The 23,921-nt window shown below is 36.3% G+C and overlaps 1 protein-coding gene across 1 annotated transcript in view; it reads right to left on the reverse strand.

Annotated features, from left to right (window-relative positions):
* LOC109045661 (neural cell adhesion molecule 1-like) overlaps positions 1 to 15,251 on the reverse strand; it is a 32,971-nt gene extending 17,720 nt beyond the window's left edge. The window contains exons 1-3 of the mRNA XM_042711462.1: positions 15,119 to 15,251; positions 9,712 to 9,879; positions 6,366 to 6,491 (exon numbers count right to left, since the gene is read on the reverse strand). Coding sequence (XP_042567396.1) covers positions 6,366 to 6,491; positions 9,712 to 9,879; positions 15,119 to 15,251 — 427 coding nt within the window. The remainder of the gene's footprint in view (positions 1 to 6,365; positions 6,492 to 9,711; positions 9,880 to 15,118) is intronic.
* Between the last annotated feature and the right edge of the window lie 8,670 nt (positions 15,252 to 23,921).

Raw genomic sequence — 23,921 nt, forward strand, 5'->3', positions numbered from 1 at the left:
TCTAAATCTGAAATATTTTAACATAGTAAAATAAAATGTACAGTACCCAGGCACTTTTGCTCATGAAGTATTGAATTGAGATTAACAGTTAAACTGTTTGATTCTGTGGTACTAAACTAAGGAGAGAGCTATATCAAACCAAGTAATTAATATAATGAATGTACGTAATCACCTTTTACACATTTTTTGAGAGAGCAACACAAGCTGATTTCAAGTACAAAGAACATATACAGTAGATGACACCATCACTCCTAGCAAGAGAACAACATTTCAAAGAACAGCCACTTCTGGAACATGCACAAACAATTTAATGCTTATGACGGCAGTTGATAAGATTCCACATATTACCGGGTTCCGAGACACAAATAATAACCTCTAACAAAACACCACTCTTTACCTAAACATGCACAATTATTCTTCTCTCTGATTTCCAGTGTATTAACTTGCACACAACTAGTCACTGCAGGCTTATTGATCTCACAAAACACTGCTCTGTTCTTCAATTTGGTCTACTGCACTGCAGATGAAAAAAATACATGCTAAAATGGAACTGTATTATCCGATGTGGTCTGATAAAATGCTGTGGGGTAGTTACATTGTATAGTGCTTTGTAGATATCACAGAGCAGAGGCCGAGCTTCAAAGCACACAGAGCGTCTCAGACAGAGAAGAAAATTGCTCTGCGGAATAATAAGGATTATCATTTCGTAAGTGTTTCATGCCAAGGGGAATAAAGGGGGTGTTAATGCAGTTGCAGCAGTGATCACAATTAAAGCACTCCAGAACTCTACCTGAGGACGTGGACCATCTGCTAGGTCGCTGGCCTGTGTCTCGATCTGTGAGAGATGTATTCACCTGCACTGATGCAGAGAAACCACTGTGATCCACCAGATGTGCTATGTAATAGACCTAGTTTAAACTATCTCTCAGGAGTACTAAATAAGTGAGCACAATCTGATGAAGTACAACCTAAAATTTTCAAAAGCCAACTCCACTTCACTTATCAATACTTAAATACATTTCATCAAAGATCTCTTATTGCATTTCAGACAGAGTAAATACAAGCTCTCTGATCCTTTGCGGTCTGTGGTGATCCCATTCATATTAAAGAAAGGCTCTGTCAGTGGAGTCTACGTGCTCTCTGGATGCAGGGTGACCTGTGCACAGGCTAGCCATCTGAAAGCTTGGCACACAGCAATAGAAAGAGCCCCTATTTGTCGCTGTGAATATTTTAGCTGTCACCCGAGATGACCCTACCGCAGTGAGCTGCAGAGGCGGCATTATCCATCAGAAAACTCCCAGAGGTGCCCATCAATCCTGCCTCTAACGCTTACGTGACAGGCCTAGCTAGCTTTGTCATCACTCCATCTCCATACACAATCCCAGCCTCTTCATTCACGCTCAAAGCACATAAAATGAAGAGGGAGCTCTCAAGCTTTGAATCACTGGTCCCTGCAGCACATACCGCAGTAATGTGAATTATATAGTGCTCTTTTACAATTTCCACAGGCTGTGGAGGCCAGAGGCATGGATCCTTGCTCTTGAGGAGAGAAATTCTCAGTCACGCTACTGGCAACAATGTCTTTTGTGTCATTGTCTTCCTCATCCTCCAGCACTCTGGGCACTCTATTGGCTGAGACTGCAGGATGGCCTGTGGTGATAAATATCTGACACGCACCTGAGGGCACTACCGTATATCTTACTTGAAGCTCCATCTACATCAAACTACGCCACTCACTGCAGACATGATGTTGCTTTATAATGGATTGAGTCAATCTGTCATACTTCCCTAACTGTTAAAGAAATAGTTCAACCAAAAGTGAAAATTTGAACATTATTTACTCAACCTCATGTTGCTCCAAAGCTGTATGCTTTTATTTTTGTCTGTGAAATCATTTAGAATCATTTCTGACTTCATGTTTTCAATGGAAGCACATAGTGACCAGTATATCAAGCTACAAAGGCACCACAAAAGTGGTCCATATGACTCATAAACTATGTTACAAGTCGTCTGACATCTGTCATACGATAGCTTTTTTATATGAGGAACAGAATGGAATTATGTCATAACTGACTCTCAAGTCAAACTGTATAGCTTGTCTCGAATTAAATATGATGTCTATGACACAGGTTTAATAATATTTGGTCACAAGATGTTAAAACCAACTCATCAGATATTGTATTTTAAACTAATTTTTTTTTTTTTTTACACCAGTGGACACTGTAAATTGTCTAAGTATGGGAAAAACCTTCCTTTTGTGTTCTACATACTGAAAGGAAAACACCAAAACCAGTCTAAGCTCCAAAAAAGTGCCTAAAACCCATCTAAAATCAGTCAAGAGGCCAGCCTAGAAGACCACCTAAAGACCTGCAAACTAGTTTAGGCTGGTGAAAGTTTTTAAGCAGGGACATTGAGAAAATCACAGCATATAGGTTTGGAATGACATGAGGTTGTAAACTGAGAAATGATAGAATTTTCATTTTTGGGTGAATTATTGCCTTAACACATTTTCTGCCCTAGATAAAGCAAGACTCATTGTTTCTGAGAAAAAAAAACAACTTAATTATGACTGTTCATATTAAAAGAGAGAAAAGAAAGCTTGCAAAAACATTCCGCTATTGTTAGGATTACTTCTGAAGTTTCTGAAGAATTGCAACAAAAGTAATTTTCGCTTTGGTTTGGAAGCCCGAAACAAATAAACTGTCACCAGATTTGCGAAGCCGTAATTTGACAAGTGTCGATGCTGCCGGCGGTTTTGCTTTGTCATGTACAAATTGATAAAAGATCAGTAAGTGTTTGAAGTGCCTGGATCATTGTCCCGCCAATCACCTATTAAATTCACACAGGTATAGTTCCAGAGAAAGAGCAGACAACGCCATAAATCTCATCTGAACACGACCACATCACACTACCATTACGAGATGAGGTCTCTGCCTCACCCATCGTCTCTTTTTTATTCCCCCATGTAATGATCATGAGAAAGCTTCCGAAGTCAAATGATCCTTGTCAGGGATAATGAGAACAATAGAGAGTCACGACAAGAAAATACTGTCAATTAAATTAGCAACAGCTTCATCACAATGTTATTTGCTTTTCGTTACATAAACAAACAATAGTCATTCTACAGTTCGACTGTTTTAAAATTGCTTTTTTGCAAAGCAATCACCCTCACACAAACTATGAATTAAATACCAACATTACCCAAGAAGGTTGTGACTATCCTATGAGTTTGAAATAAATAGCTTGTTTTGAGACTTCTGTGGATTTTATGTGTATTACTGTGAATGAAAATGGAGAAATAACTGCAAACATACCAACAACCATCTTTTATACTAAGAAGCAAACATATACATTTAAACGGTGGCTTTTCATCAACAGTGCCCAGGGAGCCTAGACAAAATTTCCATTTCAAGCCACAACCTAACACACCTGATTCAATTAATCAAGTGCTAATTGCTCCATGTGGCATAATTGAGTTGAACCAGGTGCATATTTACTGTAGGTTTTTAATAAAAAGCAATATTTTAAATTGAGCATCAATGAAAGAAAAGAAAAAAAAATTAAGATTTTAAATGATCTTCTAGCAAACCTTGATTCCTGTTTGAGTAATAGAATGGAATTCCATCTGGAAAGTACAGTACAACGACAGATACACAGTAATGTGAGTCGTCACAGTTCTTTAAAGCACAGGCTACTGCGATGAGTTTTAAATTCAGCGAAAACCCCCCAGAAAGTTTCACTTAATTTTCACAGAGATATATCTTGAGTCCACTTGAAGCAAAAATACTCATTCTCAATACATTTTCATTTAAAGGCCCCATGAAATCCATGAATCCATCTCCATATCTATACGCCTCACCATTTTTTTGTCCAATCAAATGCTCTCTAGTAAGAAACTGTGCCCTCTCAGTAAATTATAAATGCAATTTCTCTCAAAGTCCAATCACTGTTCATGACTGTGAAGTACTGTAACAGCTTATTGGCTATTCTAAAAAGGACGAGTCCTTTTGACTTCCATCAAACGCAGGAAAGAAAACTGCACTCTATAACCCATTTCATGGAGCCTTTAACATTCTATTCAAGCTTTTACCATCTTCTCTAAAGGCTTACTAGAAGATTTGGCAGGAGTGTTGCAATGGCTGAAATGGAAGCAAATGGAAAAACAAACAGAAATGCAAAAGAAAGAGAGCAGAGAGATGGAACACTTACTTTTGAAAGGGGAGTCTGATGTCCAGTGGAACAAAACAAAATGGAAAACATGATGAGAACCATAAAAAGCAGTGAACATGAGAACAGGAATAAATAAAATAGAGGCCAATCCCAACTTGCCATTTTGGGGTTCATCTTATAAAGCAGTGAGAAAATCACCTTGCTGACTCACATTTGGCCAGAATATACTATGTGAATGACTTGTTAAGTCCCAAAATGGCAAAGCTGGGTGACCCAATTAGCTGTTGTGAAATGAGTGCAGGCGAGAGAGCGAATGTGGGGACTGTGAAAACACAGGGTGCTGAAGCAAAGATGAAACATGATAAGAAAAGTAAGATAAGAATTCATGCCAACCTGTCTCTGACTTACATCAATGGAGCAATTCACTCCTGCCATGAGTTATTGTACATCCAAAAGAAGAATAAACAAGTCTTGTTTTGTGTTATTTTAGCTTTTTACCCATTTCTGTAAGATTCCACCAAAGCTTCTGGGAATTCAAATGGAAATCAAGCTTATTGTCATGTGACTCCTTTTTTTTTGTAATGTTATTACAAAGTGCTTTTGAATCAACTGAATTGGATCAATAAAAAGGATTAATAAAGCAACAAGGAACTTTAAACTTTAGTCACTTAATCCCTGCGAGTGCAGAAGGAAATTGAATAATCAAACTAGAACTGTGTTTCTGCTCATCCCACATTTCTTGCAAACTGACTTTTATAATCTCCTTTCTAAGTGGAACATTCTGAACCAACATGCAGTAATTAAACCAGCAGATTTGTAGGAAATTTGAAAACTACATTGTGAAATCTAAATATGGATGATGTTTCATTAATGTGGAGAGCTCCACAACAGAAAGTCAAACAAGCACTAAAAAACCAACCTCAAACTTCACCTGACTTTCATATAGCTGTGTAAGCCTGTTTCCACCTGAGTGCAAAAATAAGCTTAAAATAATACAAAAGTAAAATATAAAGTTGCAATTACAGTATGTGTTAAAAAATTGCAATTATGAAAATATAATTGTAAAAATGAGGTATTTAGTCCTAATTGTGAGATACAGAGTCACAATTATGATATATTTATGATAAAGTTGCTATTGTGAGATAGAAATTTAATGCTACAATTATGAAAACTAAGTAATATGAGATATAACAATGCAATTATTGGGGCACGAAGTTTTAAATATGAGATATAAAGCTGGTTAGAAGAAATGTGAATTTTAAAGTCAAAGCTAAAAAGTCTGAATTGTGAGATACAAGGCCACAATTATGCATCAAAATTGTGAGCTTTAAAGCCAAAATTGATATTTTTGTTGCAGTTATGAAAAATGAGTCACAATCAATTGTGAGCTGTAAAGCTACAATTGAGATTTAGTTGCAATTATAATAAATAGTTGTAATTGTGAGATTAGAAATGTACAATTATGAAGAAAATCACATTTATGACAAACAATTATGATCAAATTTGGAAATACAGTCATTAAAATATTAATATTATTATTTTTTATTTAAGGCAGAAACAGGCTTACATACATTGCACACCTAGTGTACATTAGAGCCAAAGTAATAAGTTCTAGTTAAACATGAGAAATTCCATCTGGAATTATCTTCAAATCTTCAAAATGCTGTACAAATGCAAAATATCCCAGCTTCATGAAGATTACAATTTCTGAGAGTCTAATCCTGATCTGTTTGTAGATATGAGGTTAAAGAGGGTTTCATTATCTACTCTACAGAAGAGTGCCCAATCAACACGGACAACACTTAACAGAACACACAGCTCTCAGTAGACACGAGACACAGCTGTTGCCTGGCACATGCTGGCACCAGCAGAAGAGCCGGACGGACGGGGAGGACTGCCACATCACTGGGAAGCACTGCTGAGGTGAGAGGCTGCAGTGACATGATGACCTTCAGGAAATTGTTTAAACACACGGACACAGACTTAAATGAACACACACATCCACATATAAATACAGAAGCACACAGAGAGGACAAGCAATGCATCTCCTGGGACTGAGAATCCAGCAGGGTCCAAGGCAGGGATGCATTGTGGGTAGTGAGGTCTGCTGCTGCACTGAGGACGGGGGGTTGATGCGTAAAGAAAGCACTACAGGGTCATATGATAAAGAGGGACTGAAAAAGAGAGGCACTTACGAACAGGTTGGGTTTTAAAGCTCTCAGGGGGGCTGCTTTCTCCTGCACCCTTGCCGTTGATGGCTGATATCTTGACCTCATACGTGGTCTCTGGCTTCAGCCCAACAATGGTGATAAAGTTGAGACCTGGTTTAGACAGATTTAGAGCTCCAATAAAATATCTGATGTAAAAACATGGAATTAGACGATAAAATATATCTGGTTTTAACAAAGCATATAAGAAACCTTTCAAAAACTGTTAGATATGACATACATATACTAATTTGATTGCCTTATCAAATTGCACATATTATCTCAGAACATGACCTTCAGCATTATAGAGAATAGAGATATGTGTCTTAACAGTAAAAAAAAAAAAAAGAAAAGAAAATCCAGATTTTAAGGGAAAATGTGCAGAAAGGATATAAGGAGAAACAAGCCTTAACCGGTAAGCCAAAATATTAAATAAACAAAGAGGCGAGTGGTGAGTGAAACTTTATCAATAATGGGTTTCCAATTCTGAGAAAAGTCTGCAGGACTTTTTATGGGTAGTTCTGTGGGCATAGATTTTGTGTGTTTTCCCAGAAGACCCTGCTAAGAATTCTGAGTTTCATATTTGTAGTAAAATACATTTTAGTTTGATCCAAAAACGATCCTGGAATCCTAGTCATCACTCAGAGGTTTTCCCAGAGGTCCCCATGCAGCATCTTACATTTCATTTTTGTATTATATTACAACCATTTGTTTTCATCGTCTAATTGCGTTGGACAAGAGTGCTGATATTTCTTTGTGTTGTTCCAGAAACCCTACTTTGGGTTCGTTTGAAACCATTTTCTTTGGCAGAACAAAAGTAAACAAAATAACTGGCCACATTTTGTCTAAAATGTGAATTATTTTATATTAATTTACACTAGTATTCAAAAGTTTTTGAAAGAAGTCTTTCATGCACACCAAGGCTGCATTTATTTGATAAACAATCAGTAGTAACAGTAATATTTTAAAATGTTATTACAATCGAAAATATTTTCATGTATATAAAATTATATACAGTATATTTTAAAATGTAATTCATTCCTGTGTTGGCAAAGCTGAATTTTCACCAGCCATTAATCCAGTCTTCACTCTCACATGATCTTTCAGAAATCATTCTAAATGTGCTGATTTGGTTCTTATAAAAAATAAGAGGTATATTTTTGTGGAAACCGTGATACATTTTTTCCGTATTCTTTAATAAATATAAAAACAACAGCACTCTTTCCACTATGATATCACTTAAGTAAAGAACACTAAATTTCATCATTAATTTTATGAATATCAAAGTTTTCAATTACAGTGTAAGTTATGAATCTGAAATGCTTTTTATAGTTTTTCATCTTACCACCCACAATTTAACTCCAAAAGTTCTCCATTTAATTAATTTGACTGAATGATGAAAAAAAGAACCAGTTCAGAAGAAATATTCTCTCTTGCTATCCTACATCAGTCATCAATCATATATCAATAATGACCAGAATGTGTTGCTTGTGTTTTATTTTTTTTTATTTTTTTTCTTGTTCAATCTGGTACCTTGTGTTCGAGCCAGCTGCATGACTATCATATACCAATCTAATGCATTAGAGACTGACTGACAAAAGGTTGAGTGATCAAAAAGCCATTGGCTGAGCAGGGGTTTGTGTGTAGGTGGCTGGTAGACTGCTTCGTGAAAGGCTGCGTTTGTGTGTGTGAGGCTTGTTCTGACGCATGTCCCAAGGAGGTCTGGCAGAGCGAGCAGACTGTCAGCAGTGAGCAAACTGACATCTCTCCCCCCGCCAACCCGAGAGACAGACAGTACCCACAGACAAACAGAGCACATGTCAGGCTGTGACAACTGCTTGGAGCACTCTTATTTAGCATTCAACTGAACCCCGTCCCTTTCCTACATTTGAGCTTTGTATTTTTGGTCAACTCTGCATCGCATTTCATGCTTGCCAAGCAATATGGTCAATGAAAGAGTTTTTATGGCAGCGGGGAAGGGTATTTTGCCACAATTTGAAATGGCTAGCAGCTGTGGAAAGTGTTTAGCTGTTATATTGACTATGGGAGGGTGGCTCTATGTGCGTCATAGACTGCTGTTTTCTTCTTTAAGTATACTACAGCATCTTAACTAGGTGAGAAGCGACAGTGTGACAAGCAATAAAAGCACTTCCATGTTAATCAAAATTTCTGTCCTAACCAGCTGCAATGGTGACAAGCAACACTACATGCTGTCAGTTGCACACAATGAAACCTCACTGCACCAAAATTCAGCTCCTCATGCACACTAAACCTCAAACATGAATAAACCGCAGAGAGGCTATCAAATGACAAATCTATGGAAGCCCATTTCTTCCTGAGAGTAAAATTAATTTGTAACTTTCTATCTTACAATTGCGACTTTTTCTTGACTGCAACTTTAATGTAATTGCAATTTTACCGTAATTGTGCCTTCATATCTTTTATGTTCATAACTGAATTGTGACTTTGTATTTTGCTATATGAATTTATATCTCATAATGTGACTTCTTATCTACTGTACCAATTGCGACTTTGTTACTCATAATTGTGACTTTGTATTTTGTAATGTGAATTTACAATATATCTCACAATACCAACTTTGTTACTCATAACTAAATTTATATCTTATGTGACTTCATATCTACCAATTCCAACTTTGTTACTCATAATTGTGACTTTAAATGCCATAATATGACTCAAAATCTCGAAATTACAAACTATAAAATCAAAATATATACCACAAATACTACATTATTACTCATAATTGTGACATTATAAATCTAAATTGTACAGTGTGACTTCATATGTCACAATGTGCATGTTTCTTATTTATAACTTTCTTTTTTTATTTTTTACTCTGAGGCGGAAACAAGCTTCAGTACAAATTCCTCAAGTTCCTCAAGAAAAACCATAAAAGGGCCATCTGGAATACACTACGCAGTGTGTTGCAAGTGCGAGAAAGTGTGCAAACACACACTGTTCTGATTGGCTGTGGTTTTATATTTTTGCTTTAAGCACAGACAGAAAAAATTGCTTGTCGCTGGAATCTTGCCGCATCACGTCTGCTTTAAGACGGTGTTTTTAAAAACAGCTGCACTAAAACAATATAACTCAGTTAAAATCCTTGCTCTAATACAATCATCTGATAATCTGTGTTCATTTCTGTATAAAACAATGCTATAAAAACAAAAGCTTGACCTTCACACAAATGAGGAAAAGCTTTTATAGCCTCCCAAAAGCCTCATTTATCTTGTTTTTTCTTTTCATTGCTTCCAGTTCTGAATAAATATTATTATAATGTGTGTGTGTGCATGTGTGTGTGTTGGATACTTACCATCCCCAGCTATATACTCTTTGTCAGTCCAGTCTTGGCCTGCTATCCTCCATTCAGCCTTGTACTTGAGGATAGGCACTCCTCCACTGGAGGCAGGCTCATCAAACTCCACCTTTGCTGTGCTGGAATACGGCTCCACACGCTCGATAGAGGGGGCCGAAGGCACATCTAGAGAACACACACACTTACTTATAAGCACAAAATCTTACATAACTCTCTTCTCACACACCCAACACACAACAAAGGCACAACAAAAATGAGACAAAAGAAAAACACAAACTATTCAATGAAAAATTGTTATGGGCTTGGGGAATAGTTCACCAAGGGAACAGTTATTGCAGTGGCCAGTACAGTTTTTCCCTGAAGCACAAGTAAAATATCTTTCAGACAAACCAATATATTGTTAAAAGTGGTCATATCATGAGGAATCAAATTTTCCTTGAACTTCTAAGATGAAAGAATTTGATGTACTATGAAAACATACTGTAACTTTCAGAAAAAAAGCTACACTTGGAACAAAGCTACAAAAAATGGCTTGTTCTAACCTTCTCCAACCTTCGGACATCAGACAGGCACATCAATAGGAAAACTATTGTTTTCAAACAAGTTTCAAACACTCCTCCAAACAGTCTGCAGTTCTGTTTGGTGCCACTAGAGGCACAGAAATGACACATTCTCCTTTAAATGTGGGGAAGTCTGCCAAACATTTAGCTGGCCTGAGTAAATCTTCCTCTGCATATCCTCCCGAGGGATCCCAAAGTTAGAAACATGAATCTGATATTTATTCGTAATCCTGTTAGAATGTAATTAAAGCTTTGCAAAGAAGATGTTTTCAATTCACTGAGCACATTTCAATAATCATTCTATAATAAAACTAATACAATGCAAATAAACCTTTGCAAATAATATCTAATCAATGGACGAGTTATCTATAAACAGTATTGGATGCAAACAACAAACCCACAGCACATTTTCTCATTTCCCATGCAAAAAAAATTGTTTTTATAAAAGTCTTAAAGGCACAGTAGCAAAAAATAAACCTTCTGTTCAATGCTACAAGTCAGAACTGTGAAAAAAAATTGCTTTTTGTTACAAAAAGGTTTACAACAACATAATTCATCCTTCAGGGAAAATACATTTATATATCATATAATATCCTTAGTAAAACTTGCTTTTAAAGAAACTATAAAACATGCGACACTAAAGAGAGGCATCACACCAAAGCCACTTGCTTTTAAAGAAATTAGACTTTATCACACAATAAAATCCAATTGTGGTGGCTCTAAAGCCTGTGAGGCAGAAGAGAGGCATCACACCTGCACCGCCTCATCGCATTGAGACTAAATAATCACCTCACTGCCTTCCACACCATTTCACATCTGCCCCACTTTACAGAGCACCAAAAATATCAGAGGCACAGTCGCATTTAACCGTCGAAACTGCAGCCTGAAAATTATACCCTGCTGTTTTTATTACCCAAGAGTCTCAGCCTAAAAAATACGAGCGCAGGCTCTGATCTGGAGCTAAAACATCTCTGTCTGGGGGAGATTTACCTTTTGCATTTAATGGATTATGAATTGGTACCAAGTGGGATTTTAGAAGTGTTTTTTCTGTGTTAAAACACAATTTGTAAGAAGGGATGTGTGAATAGCTAATTAGAACCTTTGAATGACAATTTGTGCTTGATTCATGTTCACCATAAATGTAAAGTAGCTGCTATTTTTGTACATCATTCTCTAAACATTCACAAACCTGCTTGAACCAAAATGAATTCCTTTGACTCTGTGCCGATGACATTGGTAGCCGTACAGTTGTAACTGCCAAAGTCATTCTGGGACTCCGGAGTGACCTGTCAGAGAAAAAAAAAAAGCCACGTCAAGGCACCGCCTCTCTACTGACCTAGCTAGCATGACACAGAAATTAGCTGGTTAAGGGAAGCTCATTGCCATGGCAATGACAGTGACCTCCTATTCTGCACCGCTGGCATTCACCTCGCTCGATAATTATTGAATGACAGAGAGAGTGAGAAAGAATGGAAGCGTACTGTCTCCATTAGAGAGACTGAGAGAGAGCTTAGTAAAATGTGCCATGGAGAAAGGCCACACAAAAAAGTAAAAAAAAACCTAACATTCAAAACTTAACAGAACACTTAGTAAAATGTGCCATGGGAACAGGGACAGTGACAGAGAACATTTCAAGCTTCACAGAACAGTCAAAAACAACCTCTCATGCAGTAGTGAACTGCATATTTAAAGCCCCCTTACTGAGAACCATGAGATGAAGCCCTGCTCACGAGTGGTGACATCATGTGCAAGAGTTTATGGGAGTGTATAATATTACTGCTGATTTATGTCATTTAGAAAGTGTAACTCTATAAAGGGCCTATAATGAGTCACAAGATCACCGTTTGCCGTTTCAGCTGTTGTTGAAAGTGTTTAAACCAGTAAGACAAAGCCACAAGTGTTATAAAATATTAAATAAATATTTAAAAGTTAATCTGAGGGCCTGTAATGATTTTTTTAGTTTAATTTAAAATTGTAATTTTTGACTGTGATAAAGCAAAGCATTTCTGGAAACTGAAAAAGGCTCTTGGAGCATCTTTACACTGCTGCTTCATCATGCATAAATTGAAAAAGAGTGTTCTTTAAACTTGGAATGCATCTTTACACTGCTTTGCTGTGCAAAAGAGCATGCAAATCTGTATGTAAAAAGCATTCATTGTATTTGAAAAAATTGACCCTGTGCTCAATAATCAAATATTTTCTGCATGAAATAGATTTCCTGGGATTGCGAGTCTAGTTTTTGCTTCATGCTACATCATGACTCTTATATACAGTAGAAGACTCATAATGCTGTGATCTGATCCAAAAAACAAAAATTAATATTCTCTCAAATTAAACCAAACAAAACAAAAATCAAAATCTGTTTCTTTAGTTTGCTTTCAAATGAACCCACATTTCACAAAAAGTAATATTTTCTGTATTTAGATGCAACAAATTAAACATCACAATCTGTGCTTTGCAAGACCCCAAAAACAATATGCTCCATGCGGGTCATTCACAATGCATTGCTTTACAGAAAGCAACTTAATTATCGTAATTAATGTTATCAGCCAGTAATACGAAAACAAAATCAAAAAGTCAAGCGACTGGAGAACTAAAATGACACAAATTATTCTACTACACAATAAAAACAAGTCATTATATACTTAGCACTTGTGGGCTAATAAGGGTTGGTAGGTGTGTGTATCAGCTCTATTCTGTACATAAACAAGGAACATAAAATACTGGAAAGAAAAAAAAATGTAATTATTGTGCACTATTGCTATGATTGAATATCAAATGCAACAGAGTTCTGAAGTACTGTATACTGAAAATGAGCTCAGAAAGCAATTATAACTGTCAAACACGTCTTTAGGGTTAAAACTTTAATGAGGGGGCATCTAAAGGCTGATAGGTTTCACCAGTAATACCGAGCACCCAGCAAGAAGCCAGCAGCAGTATTGTAGAACATCACGACATTAGTATTATCACCACTAAACAACAGCCCGCCACTCAACCAACCATGAAACGAAGGCGCCTGGGTGAGCGAGGGCCTCACACGTAATACCATCCCAATTGAAAACCCACGCAAACACCTCCACATTTCCATCAACCTTAATAACACACATAATCATACAAACCAAAACAAAGACCAACCAAAACATGGAAAGACCCAGAAAAAAGACCTTGGGGCAAAAAATACGACGGCTTCCAGCTGGCATACATCACCCATCATTCCCTAAACTACCTTACAGAACTGCAATTTCTGATATCTACTCTATTGTCTGCTTGTGATTGTACCTCCTGATGTTCACTTCGGCTAACAAGACTTTTCACTCCAGGATTGATACATGCAGTTGAGTCATCACATTTCCCATAAAGCTGGTCTGATAAGACACATATCCACTCAAATCTTATCGCTATCTCAGGACCACAGGCTGCAACACCGCTGCTGAGATAATGTCAGCACCCCAAAACATAATGTCTCTTTTTTGGATGAAACGGCCAATGAAATCTTATCACAGCAGTGGTTGAAATGAATATTGGCAACTTGAAGGCATGAAATGATTCATGAGTTCATGTGCGATTTCAGGAGAGCACGTTCTTACCATGTTGATGTAAGTAAACAGCAAAAGTTTGCATAAAGATACTGATTTCAAATAGCTAGAATAAACTCTTTCCAACTGGCTGCCAGCCTGAGACCACATAATTACAAACATGAAGAAAAAAATAGGAAATAAAAGCAATGTACAGTAAAATGCATTTAAGTGTAAACTTGAAGTAAAAAGTAGGAAATAAAAGCAATGTACAGTCATGCAAAACAGAATGGGAGACTCTAACCCAAACCGCAAATGTCTGAGCATGGGAGTGAACAATCCCATCTAGGATCATTTGAAGCAGACAAAGCACCTTTTCTTATCACTAATTACTGCGAAAAGCTCTGTGTGCTCAACCAAGAAGCTGATTACTCACAAGCCGGGCTGTGGCAAACTGCATTTCCACACAATTTCTATCAATTGCACATTGTGATGCTATCTCAGGAATGGGAGACGAATTTTAGGGCAAGAAAAATTAATCCAATTAGACTTTCATTGCACTTCAAGCTTCACTCCCTCCCACTTTTCTGAACTAGATTGTGAGAATGCGTAAAAATGCAGATGAAAATAACTTTAAAGCTAGCTTTACTGTAATTCTCTACCTGGCAAATGGCACAAAAATGCACTCAGCCAACTGCAGTAAACATAATCTAATAAAATAAGCGTTTGCTCTCAAAATTGAGTTTTAAGAATGTGAAGATGGCAGTATTTCATTTCATATGAAGAGCTCTGAATGTAAGAAATAAGCCCAAAAGCTATAAAACACATTTGAGTACATGGCACTGTGATTTGATTTGGTGGAAAGCAAGCTTAATTTGTTTGAAACAGACATTTAAAAAAGCCCTCAAACCACCAACTCCTTAAAAAATAATTTATTTTGTTAAATCTAATCAAAAAAAAAAAAAAAAAAAAAAAAAATCAAGATTGAACTATCAATAGTTTTAGTTCATGTGGCCATAAAAGAGCTCAATAGGCTGGTTCATGTGGGTCTGCTGGGTTTAGCTGGTGGATCTACTGTTCACTTGCCAAAAATGAGCTGCTTTAGTTTCTGGCAAACAAGAAAGTCTTGATGATTAAGTTTATTTTTGGTTCCAGCATCCATTTCCTGCTGTTTTAGTAGCCAACAAAAGCTAGTAGCTGACAAAGATCAAAAGGAACACTGAGAAATCACAGTCTGTCCACTTCATTGAGCTTAGACACATTTGCCCTAAACACAACAAGACAAATAACCTACAAAGGACAAAGAGAGAAGTTTGTGGTTTAGCTTACAGCGCACTTCCAGGTACATGCTCTGGATGTCCTGACCAATGGAGTTACGGGCCGTGCAGAGGTACTGGCCGGCATCGGTGAACTGCACGTATTTCAGAGTCAGAGAGGACACACGGGCATCATTACCAACCATAACCTAAAAAAAAAAAAAATAGAAAAAAAATAAAAAAAAAATAAGTAAAAAAAATTTATATAAGAAAACTATAATAAAAAAAAAAAAAAATTTTGTTGATAAAAAATATATAATATTACTCACTTATTCTTTAAACAATAAAAAATAAAAAAGGATTATGAACCTGAAAAGACATCATTTATTTAAAAAAGTGCAAATAGTAATTTTTTTGCGAAAGAAAAAAATATATATTTTTAGCAAGGTCCTTAAATTGTAAAAAGTGATTTGCTATTATTTTGAATACTGCAACCTTTGTCAAAGAATCCAAAACTGTATCACAGACTGTTTCCAACATTATAATAAATGAATATATATATAAAAGACACGACATTTACTGTCTGACTGTATTTTTGATCAACAGCCATGGGCAGAAGCACCATCTTAAAAAATCATTAAATCTGATCTTTTGAACTATATATTAGTTGAGATCTAAATTCAAAGTTACCTCAAAGTTTTCAAAGAAAACATCTAATCAGTATTGACATCACCCTCCATAACCTGTAGAGAATAGAGTATGCGAACGAATGAATCATTCAGAGCTGTTTTGTGAGATGAATCAACTAATTCACCAAAAAGATCTGACTCAAAAGAATGACTCAATCAAACCAAGTCAAGGTTTTCTTGTGATCTGACTCAAAAGAATGACTCAATCAAACCAAGTCAAGGTTTTCTTGTACCAGATGATGACATTTTCTATTTCATCTTTAGAAAACAATCTTTATATATATATATATATATATATATATTCTCAATCTTTACTGAAAAACATATCCAGTTTATATTCTCTATCATTATATATATACATATATATATATATATATATATATATATATATCATTCCGGCCAGTCAAAAGGAAGAGAAACTGCATGTCTTTGTGTTTCAGGCTCTGTCTGGGGCTCAGGGGGGTATTTTAGGAGACAGTGAGGCAGGGATCAATAATGAAGTGGACCACACGGCAGGGGCCACTTTAAAGCCTTTTCTTCTCAAAGCCTGTTTGAACAGCACAGCTAGGACAATCTGCAAACAGTTTTACTCCCAGGCTCCATCCTGCACACATGCGCACACTCTTTAGCTTGTACTGCATTAACTCTGCTGCCCATCTCTGGTTACGGTGGTCATCTGAGATCCTTTGCTTGGAGGGGCTTTGAATTCAGCAATCAATGCTAGTTCCAGCTGTTACAATGAAAAGCCGGCATGTTTTTCATCACTGCTCTGTGTTGTTTGCATTTCAAAGCATTTTTTGCTAGTTTTCTTGGTTGTTTCACTAGTTTTCAAAAGCAACTAAAAAGGCCCTTCAGATCAGCTTCCGAAAGGAGCAAATTCACATTGTTAACCCGTGATTATACATGCGCAGCTGACATGAAAAACTTTTGGAAATTTCAAATACTGTGCCGTGACACCCTAAAACTCAAACTATTTTCTACAGTATTTTGCTAATTCTTCCTTACTTCTTAAACAAGCAGCTTTTATTAGCTCACGCTAATTGAGAAACCACATGGTATATTTGTACTTTTCGAAGTTCATTTTCCATATCACATGACCATTTAAAATGAAAAGAAAAATTAAAAAAGTTTAAAGTAAGAAGTTTAAGAAAAAAAAGTTTAAAAAGAAAATTATTAAAGAACCTACTGAAGCTGTAAGATGCCACAAATTAAATTCTTGTTTTGTGATTAAAAAATCCCCGAAAACTTGTTTTTCCAAGAGATTGCATTTTTTTTTAAAAATCCTGAACTTATGTAATATTTCTTATATACATGAAATTTCTTATAATATATGCATATAACCCACAACAAATAAAAAGAATTTTCTTTCATTTATCACCAAAAACAAAAAAAAAACATCACCTAATAATCACTAATCAAATAAACAAAAAATACCTCCACCAACCATATCTTATTGCAAATCAAAAGATCTTAACATTATTTTTTTGTACCTTGAGGCATTATATACAGCATGTATGTATATACATACATTTTTACCTTGATGCTAATTTTATTTTACCTTTTTTTATTATTCCATATACAGTACACACATACAATATTTATTTGTTTCTCCATTTAATTGGCTACACATTTATAATCAAGCACCTTGTGAATGAAACTGTAAAAACTTTTGCGTCAACCTTCCATATGTTACCCATACATTAGTGACTGACACATATGGGTTTGACTTAGTGATTTTCAAAAGAAGAAATCAAACGGAAATCCACAGATTAATGACACTCATGTAATTTACAAGAAAATTAATTGACTGAGCGTATCTGACTTGCATGATGTGACCCATGTTAATCAGAGAGTGCAGCCTCTTCCATGACACGTTTAAATAGATTTATTAGTCATGCCAGCTGACACCATATTACTCAGTTAACAAATACAACTTCTGCGTTGAAGCCACCAGCCACGATATTCACATGGATACCCACTCCCATTCATTACGGATGGACATTCAAAGAGAAAAAGAGTAGCTGTCACACCTAAGTATTGTTGACATTCGCAAGCAGAATTGAATGCAGCAGAATGAATAAAATAAGCCCAGGAGAGCCGGATGTGCTCTACATTTTTCTTGCTTAGCGAAGCATACTTTGTTTTACCTGCACTACAATGTCACTATTGCATGTACATGCATACTGAATAAAATATGGGAAGCTGTTTTGAGCATTGAATAACTGACTGCAAACTGCTCAGTGTATGATTCACATTTTTCTTTAAGTGAAGGCACTGCAAAAGTGAACATTAGCGTGCACCTTTCATCAGTGCCACAGACGGTCCCCCGACAGCATGCGAAGACAGCCGGGAAATAAGATGTTTCTGAAACCTGCAGTGGCACTTCATTTATAAAGTGCCTGTTCAATGGTCAGTGAGAAATTTGACTGCAGAGGGGAATGGAGTGTACACGGCGCTGAAATCCAATCAATTCACAGACTTGATTTAAGGTGTGGTGGCTTAGTCACGATCTGAGGGATTGAGTGCTTTAAGTAACAACCAGGGTCTCGACCATAAATTCCATCCTGCTTGTGCCTCACGTTCAGAGGGCTGTTAGTATGCAGGGCTGTCGAGCGAGTCCCCTCCCGCTGCATAGTAATTGACAGTAAGCCACATACGCAGAGTCTCTCCTGTTTTATGTGCGTACGTAGGGCCGGTCACATATAAACCTCACGATTTCTTTGAACGCTAACCTTGAACGCTTCCGGCAAATCACATCACATCAGCAACTCTACCTCCTCCTCTGTTGTCAAATTTAGCAGGAAACAGGAGGGAGGGAGAGACAGAGAATGTTTTGGCTTACGTTTCTGCACTGAAATGCAATCACTAGCCTGTGCGCCTCTTATCTCACCTAATAGAGAACGTAGGAAGCCAAATTCTGCCCATCCGTTTCTCCTGAAAGAACAGACAACCAACGGCCGAACAGAATCAGAGCTCACATTCAAGCTCTCCCGCGTGAAAGAAAAGGATTTCTTCTTTTCCCTCTGGAGAAAATAGTAGGTGACGTATATCATATTGTATGACTGCACTGACAAAGAGACAATGTAAGAAAAAAGCTGTCACTGAGAAAAGTGAGTCAAACGGTGTCCTGCACTTCAAATTTCACGCTAACAAGAACTGGAAGAGCAGTCTAGCACAGACAAGATGGATCACAGTGTGTCCAAATGCGGAAGAGAATAAATCTGAACTTTTGATAAAGATGGCCTATCTCGGATTGATGCAAGACGTGTTGAGAAATAGCTACCCTAAGGTGGTCTGCAGCAGTGAAAGTCTAGACAGTGAGCAGGCCAGACGTTCCAAGATTGAATGCTAATTGAATTTGGTCAAGGTCACATACTGTAGTACATACATACAGTACCAGTGTGTGTGTGTATATATATATATATATAATGTATATATATATATATATATATATATATATATATATACAGTATATAGGTATGGACAGCATCTGTATAAGTAAACATTTATGAATAAACAACTTGAGATGTACAAATCTTTACAAATCTTTTAACAATCGGTTAGAAAACAGAAAGTCTTAAATCTAAAATGGTGAATTTATTTATAAACTAACTAACTAATAACCAAAAAGATGTTTGTACTCTTTCTATGACTGAACTGAATTATATAAGAGAAACACTATTGATCCCACAATGTGAAATTAATGTTTCACTCACTTACTGATTTGTGTGCACATTTACAATTGTTCTGACCACTATAAAATCAGTTCCATAAAATAAAACCGATTCCATAAAAACAATATTTGTACATTTCAAAAGTTGATGTTGTACATCTTAAAAGAGGTTTTGCATTGCATTTTTCTGCATTTTATTATTTTATTATTCTGCAATGACAGAAAATGAACTATTCAGCAATGACATTCAAATGATTTTACAGTAAATTTTAACACTGATGATAAGGAATAAATTACATTTTAAAATATATTAAAATTAAAAATGTTCTATTCAACAACAAATCCTAAAAAAAAGCAGCACAAGTATTTTAACACTGATGATAAGGAATAAATTACATTTTAAAATATATTAAAATAGAAAATATAATGACATTTTTTTTTAACTATGACATAAGAGCATAAGAGAATTCTTTTAAAAACATTTAAAAAAATGTACTTATCCTAAAATTCTGAATGGTACAGTATGAGAATTTATGTAAATGTCTACAAAAATCTATAAAATTACATTGATTTCTTGTTGGCAGAACACACCTATTTGTTAAAATAAGTTATTGAAATGTAAACAATTAAATGATTGACTTAATCTTGCATGATCACTAGATATAACTCATTAAAACTGATTTAATTCTGTATGAGTATGTCTGAAAAGCAGGATTAACTTTGTGCTCATGTTTGATTGTAGAGGGTATATCAAACCTACTAAAGTTATCCAGCTGCGAGCAGCGAGTGGCTTTCTCTTTTTCCTATTAAAATTCATAACTGATTAATAATAGCAACACAATAGACAGTGGCAGGCCCATTTACATTTAAAAGCATAAGTATCGGATATTCTAACATATCGCAAAACCAACACCTCGTCATAACAATCATCACAAACAAATAAAAAAAGAAACATTACATTAACACCTCGGCATGATAAGCATTTCATGAACAAGAAAAGCATTTGGCCATTCGTGCGTGTAGCATTACTGCGAGGCACGAGTGCACTTCACAGAGCACGCACACAGTATGTGCTAGCATTGAAAAACAGCTGCCTGTCAGTCACACAACACTTGAGTCCGTACTCCCTGTAATGTAGAAAGACTGTAATCTTGAATTTTTAATTTAAAGCATCAACTCATTACTACAGACTCTTGATTATTCCAAAACTTATGATAAAGTAATTTCATTGTCTTTGACTTAGAGCAAAAGAGCACGTGTAAAGAACCATGGTGCTTTTTATCTGTCCTCCTGAGGATTGAAAATATGAAGTGATGTGTGGGCAATCCCATAACTGTGGGCTTTCATCTCAGCAGATCAGATAAACAGACCTTCCCACACAATCCATATGCATCTGAATCATTCTTAATCAGCAATGCAGACACTGATGAATTCTCTCTCTGACAGATGAATAAAGCGAGAGTCTAACATTTCAGAGTCAAGCATGGAATCACCTTCTCAAACTCTAAACACAAAGCTAAAGTCAACATAACATCAAAATCAACCTACTTAACTACAACTAAAACCGACAGGCGATATTTTCACAAACACACATATTTTTCCCTTTCCATTCGCATCACTATTGGATAATGTTAACCAATATTTTTCACAAACACACATTCGGTTTGATATGCAACGCCTGCTTTTCCCAATCCAATGATCTTCCAATGGATAAAACACGTCGTACATTTTTTTTCTCATTAAATGTCCTATTTAACACAAATGTACCACATTATTAAAGTAAAATGGGTTTCACATTGACTTTAAAGTTACTGTAATCATCTATGACATGTAGTGTATGAGTTTATCCAGTGAAGGTTAGTATATTTATGTTAACAGAAGCATGTGCTGTCTGTAGCTGGAGTTGGTTATATGTCCTAGTGTTTTAGTGCTGCTACATTCCCCTGTCTGAGTCTATGGGAGAACACTGAGTGTTGGCTCATACTCTAAAGAAGAACCTGGCATGTTCCAACCCTTGAAGCCCTGCTCTAACACCCTCTCTTTATTTTCTTCCCCAGTCCCTTGAGAAAGTTTGTCTGAGGGGAATTTGTAAAGGAAAACAGGTCTACTAAGAAAGGAGAAGTAAAAAAAAAAAAAAAAAAAAAAAAACCTTAATAGCTTAGAAAGACCAAATAGGATATTCACCATTTCTGCTTACAGAAGCTATACAGAAAAATAATGAGCAATATGCTGCATATAAAGAAATGAAACTACATGACAATCATTGTAAACTAGGGATGCCATTTGATTGGATGTGATGTGTATGGGTGTGTGTGTCTACAGGATTTTAAGGGTAGAAGAGAGCCAACACCTGATGTTCTGCCGTGATAAATGGCTTCTCTAGGATTAGTGAATATCCTTGCTACGCTTGAAGCAGCCCTACCTTGTTTTTCTCAGGTCGAGTCCATGAATCCTGGGAGGACAAACACACAAAGCAAAACATGACAGAAATGAAAAAAGCCATAAAAAAATAAAAAAGTCAGCAGGCACACAGTTAGACAGGCATCACACAAGCACGTTATTCAGAGCAGACAGTTTGTGAAGCTTCAGTTTGTGATAACCCGTTTTTTAATCAAATCAAAGACGAGTCATTTTAGTAATTGTACCATACTTACAGGCAACAGACATCTTAATAATGTTCTTTAATTTTTTGTTGTTTTTAATTATTTTATTTGTTTGATCGGAGTTATTTATAAAAATAAAAACTTTATAAAACAATAAGCTTTATAAATAAAATAATTATACATAATTATATAAAAATGCTTTATATATACAGGTGCATCTCAATAAATTAGAATGTCATGGAAAAGTCAATTTATTTATTTATTTGTGTATTAAATAAATTCAGTGCACACAGACTGAAGTAGTTTAAGTCTTTGGTTCTTTTAATTGTGATGATTTTGGCTCACATTTAACAAAAACCCACCAATTCACTCAACAAATTAGAATACTTCATAAGACCAATAAAAAAAAAACATTTTTAGTGAATTGTTGGCCTTCTGGAAAGTATGTTCATTTACTGTACATGTACTCAATATTTGGTAGGGGCTCCTTTTGCTTTAATTACTGCCTCAATTCGGCAAGGCATGGAGGTGATCAGTTTTTGGCACTGCTGAGGTGGTATGGAAGCCCAGGTTTCTTTGACAGTGGCCTTCAGCTCATCTGCATTTTTTGGTCTGTTGTTTCTCATTTTCCTCTTGACAATATCCCATAGATTCTTTATGGGGTTCAGGTCTGGTGAGTTTGCTGGCCAGTCAAGCCCACCAACATCATGGTCATTTAACCAACTTTTGGTGCTTTTGGCAGTGTGGGCAGGTGCCAAATCCTGCTGAAAAATGAAATCAGCATCTTCAAAAAGCTGTTCAGCATAAGGAAGCATGAATTGCTCCATAATTTGTTGGTAAACAGGTGCAGTGACTTTGGTTTTCAAAAAACACAATGGACCAACACCAGCAGATGACATTGCACCCCAAATCATCACAGACTGTGGAAACTTAACACTGGACTTCAAGCAACTTGGGCTATCTTATCGCGCATTAACGCAGTTTTTTGTTATTATGAAAGTCCGTTGCTCACTGGCTCTGCAGACAAATCATGGGTCACAGGAGGGGATGCTCCCGATCAAATTATTTAGGCTAAGCACATTCAACATTCATAAACCACTGTCCACTGTTATTTTTAACAGAAAAGAATGCAACGAGCTCTAAATCATTTTCGGGTCATGATCATAAAAGCTGTATCTTTCATTTCATCACGCTGAATGCTCAATAAAAACTGATGCAGTCATCACATTTTCAGACCATTTCAAGTTTTATTTTAACGTGACACAAAGTAGTGGCATCTAAGCGGGAGAGTTGTTTACTTACTTTATAATTAGTCAATAACGCCATAATTTTCTTCATTTCTTCAATCCACATTTCTGCAGAGCCCGCACTAGTGGGAGCTCCACAGCAGATGTCTACCCAACAGTCAAAGCGGCATTACGTCACGAAAGTGCGGACTCAGAGGTAGACTGCGAGGGTTTAAGGTGCCATTTGGGACAGGGCCAGTGAGCCTCCAGAAAAGTCAGGGCATGCTAAGGGGTCTCTGTAGAAAGTCTATGGACCAAAGGGAGGCAAGCCTACGCTGAAAATTTACCTGTGGACGTCGCTGTTGGACAGTGTTACCTTATAAAAACGAGTGACTTTTAGACTTTTAATATAATATGTAGTCATATTTGCACAGTTTTATTTTTGTAATATAGATTATTTTCTCATCCAATTTTGAGGAGACGAGACACTGCCTCTCTTGCCTCCTTGGAAGAAAAACGTCCCTGAAATATATATATATATATCATTTACTTGTCATTATATATATACATATGACCTTGAACTGACCTTGTTATGACCAGTATCAGAGCGTGATACCAGTTGAGAGGTGTGTAATCAAAACATCATCAAGTGTGACAAATCATTTTTTGACTTGAACAACAATCA

Source organism: Cyprinus carpio, chromosome A21, assembly GCF_018340385.1.
Source record: "Cyprinus carpio isolate SPL01 chromosome A21, ASM1834038v1, whole genome shotgun sequence".
Classification (NCBI taxonomy): Eukaryota; Metazoa; Chordata; class Actinopteri; order Cypriniformes; family Cyprinidae; genus Cyprinus; species Cyprinus carpio.